The sequence below is a fragment of the Aptenodytes forsteri genome, unplaced genomic scaffold, assembly GCF_000699145.1.
Source record: "Aptenodytes forsteri isolate BGI_AS27 unplaced genomic scaffold, ASM69914v1 Scaffold136, whole genome shotgun sequence".
Classification (NCBI taxonomy): Eukaryota; Metazoa; Chordata; class Aves; order Sphenisciformes; family Spheniscidae; genus Aptenodytes; species Aptenodytes forsteri.
The window spans coordinates 3,280,774-3,287,936 of NW_008796111.1; the positions used below are offsets into that span (position 1 = coordinate 3,280,774).

Genomic DNA, 7,163 nt, shown 5'->3' on the forward strand with positions numbered 1-7,163 from the left:
GGAGTGGGGGGGGGGGGGGGGGGGGGGAACGTTCACCCTAGGGCGCGCTCATGCCTCACGCTGCCGTATTTTCACAAAGCCTTGTGGCTGAAAACACACGCTTTAAGAATTGTACGGAAGAGTTAGTTTTATTAAACCACTGAATGACAAAAATAAACGGAATGGAGGAAAAATAAACCAAAAAAACCCTATACCAAAACTCGCACCCTAAGAAACGAGGGGTTACAGCAGGCCGCTGGGGAAGCTCGGCTGGGCCGCTCGTTGGAACGCACCCCTGGCTCTGCGGTGCCCGCCGCACCGAGCTGCCCTGACCACCTACACCACCAACTACGCCCCCCCCCTTTCAGCTGCGCGGTTCGAGCCAACGCAGAACAACCGCAAAGAGAAAGGGCAGAAGACGTGCCAAGCCGCTGAACAGCTGCAGACAAAGCACCAAACGTGCTGCTTTGGAAGGAAACTGCGAGAGTAACCGAGTACCCCTCACCGCTCCGTGCACCCCAGCCATCTCAAGAGCTTCTTATTAGGCGAAACTATTAGCCAACATAAATGCTGGCTTCACGTTAGCTCAGGCTACGTTAATAGAAAGTCGCTGCCTAAACGCTGAAAAAGGAGTCGGACTAACTAAAGCGTGTCGCTGCTTCTATCTGCGGCCTTGAGCAAGCGGCATCATCAACACCTCAGCCCGATTCCTCGGTTTGCCCTTTTCCTCTTCAAAAGGGAGCGTTCTGCTCGTCCACAAGGGTCTCCCGAGAGCCTCCTCCCAAATGATGGCGAGCAAGAAGTTCAAGTTTGTGAAGCACTCCCACAGTGAAGACCACCATGTAAAAAAAAAACCTACAAGATTCTTACCCTAGTTAAGCAGGACGGAGGTTGTCAGGTGCCATCCTGAGAGCGCTTTAAAGCAGCCAGAACATCAATAACCTTGGGAAGCAGGGTGAAAACCCCAGAACGCTCACTGCCCCCACATTCGGCTCAAGTTTATCCCAAAGAAATTCAACTCCCAACACTCCAGCGTGTGCTTACTGAGATTCACATGGAAACAAACTCGGTTTCTAATGAACTCTACATGCAACTGCCATGTAAAAGCAGACTAACTCTAACTTGCTAGAACAATCAACTTTGTATTTAACGTATCCCCATCTCTTAAGGGAGAGGAACCCTCGTGGTGATGTCCCAGGGGTGGAGAAAGCACTGCGGCTATCCCGCGAGCAGAAACCCGCAGGCACAGCTCCAGTGCGCTCTCCCGACAGCGGGAGGCGCTTGCTCAGTACAGCAGGTGGAAGACTTCCAGCAGCGTAGTGCCGCCAGCCGGAACGCGTTCAGCAGCAGAGGGTCCTCTTCAGGAGTGCTCCGTGGGGCCTGCCCCGTGCCCGTTCACGTGAGGGTGCGATGGGGTTGAGCTCTGGGAGGTAGTAACGCTCTGCTCTGCTGTGGCAGCTGTCAGAGGCATGGAGAGGCTTTCGGGGGACAGCGTGGCAAAGTCTTGTCTCCAGTAGGCTTCGCACAGTGGAAGATCATTGCTGTCACACAGACTGTAGCTTTCCAGAACAAGCAACCCCAGTAAGGAGAGAGAGCAGGTGCAGTAAGAGAGGAGGGGAGGGAGGGAAGGGGTGGGGGGAGCAAGACAGAAGCAAAGCATTAAGAAAATGGCAAAAAACCGTTCGTGGATGTAAGGTCTGCGTTCACAAATTCATCACAAGTCTTGTGACGCTGGCCTTCCCTAAGCCACCCCGTAAGGGCTGGTCTTGAACCTCACGGGCCTGGCGAGGATCAGGGGAATTTCAGAGACAGAACTGTTGCTACAAACTGAAACGGAGGCTCAATTCTAACCCAGACGCTCTAAGTCCCTGAAAAGATCTGGGCTGACATCCTGGCACCCCAAATATGGGAGTTCTGCTACTGGTTTGAGTGAGACGAGGACCTCATCCATAATTACTTTACTTTGAATTAGATCACAACCTATGTGAGGAAAAAAAATCCTGCTCTACATTTAAGTTCAGCAAAAAAGCTAGCACGGTTGTTTTAGGGCCTGTCCCTGTCATGGTAAAGAAGAAACCTATTTGCACCCTCGCCCTTTCAAAAAAAGTGCTCCACACTGGGTCTTCTGTTGAAGCTCCCCAGCCTGAGTGCTCCACAGAAGGTCTGGGTCTTCTGTTGAAGCTCCCCAGCCTGATTATAAAGTACTGACGGCTCCTACCATTTTCAGCAGAACCTGAGCTAACAGTTCTTCTAAAAGCAGCTTGCTGGATTTGACCGCTGTAGACTATGGAACTGGACGAACCAGCAGTGTGGGAAAGTAACGTTTTGAAACAACTGGCTAATTTTTGCCTGTGCTCTGAGGAAAACACAATATGGAAGGGCCGAAACTAAAAAGAAAAATGATGGAAGAAACTGGAACAACACCAAAACAAATTCCAAAGAGAGGAAGGAGCTGCACACACAAGAGACACCCAAGGCAAAGTGAGTGCTGGAGCGGAAAGCAGCTTGTGTTCAGAGTAAAACAAACCCAATGGGTCAAGTGATTTTGTTGTTGCAGCTTTATTTACATTTTTAATGTATGGACTTGAATAGATGCTTAGGGAAATATTTTAAGTGTAGAAATATGAGACACTTCAAATTGCACAAACATGAAACATGTTGAGATCTAACCCCACACTCAAGAGAGCTCCTGTGATCTCAGAGGAGAGAGCAATGGAACATAAATGCAAGTTTGGGGTTCAGGATGAGAGAAGGCAAGCTGGACTCGGAGTTACCGCTTTGGGGAACAAGCACACAAAGCACTAGTTGCAAGCATCTACTTCTGAGCTCTTTTCTGGCAGCATCACCCAGCTGGTTTTTGCAGTAGAAGTGAGAAGGCAGTGGATACAGGTTCTATATCTACCTGGGGCTTTTGTAAAGTCCATTGGAAAATCACCCTTCCCTACAGTCCCCAACACACGGTGAAGCTGGGTTCAATTAGCAAAGACCTTCGGGACTGAACCAGAACGACGACTCCTTTCCTGTCAGTCTTAGACCTCGGGCCGCGGTTTCCCAGGAGAACCTGGCCACAGCATCCACCACATCTTGGCAGGGGAGTTACCAACAAAATTTTAGCTGCATCAGAAGCATAACTGCTTCTCCTGCTGCCCCGGTTAGAACAGTTCCAGAAGTCTTAAGCTTCACCCCTCACATAACACTCCTCAAAAGTCAGGGTGAATGAGCAGCTACTGCACAGCCCGCAACAGCACTGGCCAGCCTGCTACTCCGTCCTTTGACTGAGGGTTTCTCAGCGCGTGGAAGGGACTTCACTACTCCCCTCGAGGCACGCAGCCAGGTCTGCGTGCAGAGGAACAACTCTAGGAAACTACTTGAACACGGGGACTGAAAGCAAAGATTCCTTCAGAACAATCGACTCAGCTTTAGTTTCAAGGACCTGCTTTTCAGGTCTCCTCATCAACACCCCGTGTACACATAAAAGGCCTAGCAATGAAACCCGACCCTACACCCGAGGGGCATCCTATTAAGTTACTCACCACGGGCAAGGGGCTGCCTCCTAAGCCCCTTTAGCACAATGGCAGTGACAACCGCTGGGCAGAAGCTCCCTTCCCCAGGCTTTTCACAGCAGTTGGGAGCAGTGCACAGGGACCAAACGAGCTACACAGCACGTGGCAGCTCTCAGCTTTGCGGCACCTGGAGGTGTGCTGCTGCAGGGAGCTCACTTTTCTACAGCCTTCCCTGGAGGGACGACCTAAAATAAACTAACCAGTGACCTTCAGGGAAACGGGAGCACGGGGGAGCAGTTTGGCAGGATGGCTGTATGGAACCCATGTCCTGGCCTCACGGGACTGCACACCTCTTTATAAATCCTGTGGGATCAAGACCCACGAGAAAGTAACAGATGGTGCAGAGGGGCAACCCCAGCTGGGCTCACAGGACAGCACAGAGTGCCTGTTTTTGGGCAAACCAGCTATTGCTTTTACAGCCGTTTAAACGTGGTTATCACTCTACGGCTATGTGACACAACAGAAACCATTTTTCCCACATTAGACAACAAGGTTTCATTAAAAATATCTTAGTACTCCAATTATAAAAGGACTTTATAAAAAATCATTGTTTCTGTATTTACACACACACACAATTTCTTTGGTGCAGAAAAAGACAGGAAAGAGCACAGGAAGGGAATAAGTGCTAAAAGCAAACGACTAAGTGCTACATGATATGAGGCTTCAGTGGAGGGATCGTAGCTCTGTGGAGTTCCCAAGTTTCCTCACCTCGTGACCACTCTTAAAGAAAGAGCAGGAAGGCAAATCCATTTGGTGTATGCCAACATCTGTGCTTAGGTGTTAGTTCTGTTACGAAGGGTTGCCTTACATGGCATCTGGTGCCAGGCAGGTGAACAGACCATGCCAGCATGGTCAGAACCATTTAGTCCAGAAGTTAAAGCTACTGACGCACAGTGGTGGCAGCCCGGTGACAGTGTGAGAAAAGCACGTCTGGCACACGTGAGGCACTATCTTCCCACACCGCATCGCTTTGGATACAGCTCACTGCTATGCTGTACGCAGCCTACGTAGTGGATGCACCCCCGACCTACTGGGGCCTGGACTGGTGCTTGGGTTTGCGACCATCACTCTTCATTTCTGAGACATTTCTAGGATCCCTTGCCACCCCCCCAAAAAACTGAGTAAAGTTTGAAAAACAACTCTAAACTTTTACCTCTAGTTTTCTTCCAGTGTCGTAGCCATTCCTAAGCTATGTCGTATCAATATCCTTTTACTCTTAAAATACGTATATTACCCATAAATAATGGCCTCACTTCCAAAGATACTGAGCAATTAGGGTTTCAAGTTGACTTAGCTGGGGTTATAGGCATTCAGCATTTTTAGAAAGAAGGGAAAGGCAAAAATAGAAAACCTGGTCATTAAAATTCTAAATAAGATTTCCAAAAGTTAAGTTTTTGTTTAGAAATCATAGCATTATTGCACTGACTTCACTTATCTTGGACAGTGCAGCCAAAATAATCAGGTTCTCATTTGTTTTCTCCTGCTTTCATTCACTGCATCATCAACTAGAAGTGCTGGAGTGCATGACAGAAAATAAAATAAAAAAATAAAGTGTCTGAATTCTCTAAAGCCTGTTTCCTAAGAGTATTTTTAAAATATTAAAAATACCACAAACAAATCAGTACTAAGTCTTCCATAGAAAATCCTATCCTAATACTTCATAATTCAATGAAACCGAGCACGTCTTTTTTGCTCATTGCAAACGTTCACCCCAACGGGACTCCAGGCAGCCGGGGGCAGTGGACTACGAGGAAAAAGGCACTCTGTGTAACCGGGTCACTTGTGAAAGAACTCACCAAAAAGACGTGGTGATCTCATCTAACGCGAGAACCCAGCTCAGCAAGCTAGTCTCTCTAGGGAGAGAGACAGAGGCTCCTCCAGAGGGATACTCAGACAGAAGCCTATACCCCCAAGGAAATTCATCTCCTTTTACAACGATTACAAAAGAAGGCTAAGCAAATTATCTGTCAAATCTAGCCAGCTAAAGCAGGCACCTAGAGTGGGATGCTGTGAATACCTCCTTCAGCATGACATTTATACCCTGTAGGATATCTACAAGGAAAAGGCAGTTGCTTTAGTTGCAGAAAAAGAGTTTGACCTAATTAAAACCACAAGTGAAATTTTGTTGGGAACATTCTCAAGACCTATACTCTAAGGACTACTTGTTTGTCTGGACTAACTACCCCAAAAGGGCTGAAGTCATAAGGCAGAAGTCCACTGCCCTATTTGTACCTGGAAGAGTAATATTCTTCTTCTAGCTCGTACAGGTCAATGGAGATCTCATCCCGTAGTGCAATCAACTTCTTGTCACATTCCTCCTGCAAGCTTCTCAGCTGCTGGTTGCGCTGGTTGATAGCTTCATTCACAGAGGGGAAATCATTCAGGATCAAGAACTGCTTCAGGTCAGACACAAGTTTCATCAGGGACTCACCAGCTCGGACCTTGTAGCAGTGAAAAAAAAAAAAATCACACAGTGTATCAAAACAGTGCTTTGCTCCAATTCTAAAACAAGATCTCCTGAGCTGCTCCTTCAGCCCAAGCCTTGAATAAAGTAGAAACTCCCACATTACGTGAGGATCCTGACAGAAGCCTGTAGCCGACAAGCCAGGCTACCCAGCTTTCCCCCTAGAGAAGGGATTCAGCCAACAGCCACCCCCCGTATCAGGTTACTCTTCTAGCAGCAGTGCTCCTGAGAGTTATAAAGGCTGCCCTAGATGCAATAATGAACGCAACAGTACCTGAAGGATGTGCTGCCCACTGATTTGAACAGCAGATGCTACTCACAATGTTTGCGGCTCTGACATGCATCTCATAGTTATCTTGTTCACCCTGGGTTGCTCGAGAGACTTGAGTTTCATCCTCAATCTAAAGAAAAAAGTGTACACATTCACCTTTACATACTAGAATCCTGGTAAGTAATTACTACATTATAAGGCATCTCATTTCAATTCAATCCACACCTGGAAACCCTGGGGCGGCCTCTGGACTCTACAGCACCCACGGATCATCTTTGCTACCCTCCCCGCTTGCTTCTGCGGTTCTCCCCCGTTCAGCAACATCGCCTGGCTGCCCGCAGGGCGGAGGCAGGGAGGCCAGCAGCAGCCGGGGAGAACCGACCACCGCCCGCCCTGGGGAAGGAACCCCCTTCCCTCACGGCCGCCCTCGGGGGAACCGGGAGAAAGGTCCCGCCGCCGCTATCCCCTCTCCCCTCAGGGCCCCTGCTCTCCCCTCCGGGCCCCTGCTCTCCCCTCAGGGACCCCCGTCTCTCCTCAAAGCTGCCGCCGGGGAAAACCTGCCCCTCTCCCCTCAGGAGCCCGGGTGCTCCCGCGGGCGCGGCCCCCTCCCCTCGGGGCTCGGCTCCGGCCCAGGCCCACCTTGGCAGTCTTGATGATTTCGGTGAAGTTGTCCATGATGGACTTGACGTCGTCCGCTCCCGCGGGCGCGGCCCCCTCCCCTCGGGGCTCGGCTCCGGCCCAGGCCCACCTTGGCAGTCTTGATGATTTCGGTGAAGTTGTCCATGATGGACTTGACGTCGTCCTTGAGGCGCTTGTTGTAGGACTGCAGCAGGGTCTCCTTGCTCTGCGGCAGCACCCGCTGCTGCGCCATGGCGGCCGGCGCCCT

At 49.8% G+C, this 7,163-nt stretch overlaps 1 protein-coding gene across 4 annotated transcripts; it reads right to left on the reverse strand.

Annotated features, from left to right (window-relative positions):
• Positions 1–115: 115 nt before the first annotated feature.
• MED22 (mediator complex subunit 22) lies at positions 116–7,157 on the reverse strand. 4 transcript variants are annotated; one of them, XM_009286964.1, is made up of 4 exons: positions 7,026–7,157; positions 6,327–6,407; positions 5,775–5,983; positions 116–1,532 (listed from the first exon to the last, which is right to left on the reverse strand). In XM_009286964.1, exons 1-4 carry the CDS (start codon positions 7,146–7,148, stop codon positions 1,340–1,342), a joined length of 606 nt encoding a protein of 201 aa, XP_009285239.1. In that variant the 5' UTR covers positions 7,149–7,157; the 3' UTR covers positions 116–1,339. The 4 variants fall into 4 exon arrangements, with proteins under 4 accessions (XP_009285239.1, XP_009285238.1, XP_009285240.1 ...); XM_009286963.1 differs by having other exon boundaries at positions 116–1,538; XM_009286965.1 differs by lacking the exon at positions 7,026–7,157 and adding an exon at positions 6,917–6,965 and having other exon boundaries at positions 116–1,538.
• Positions 7,158–7,163: the final 6 nt, after the last annotated feature.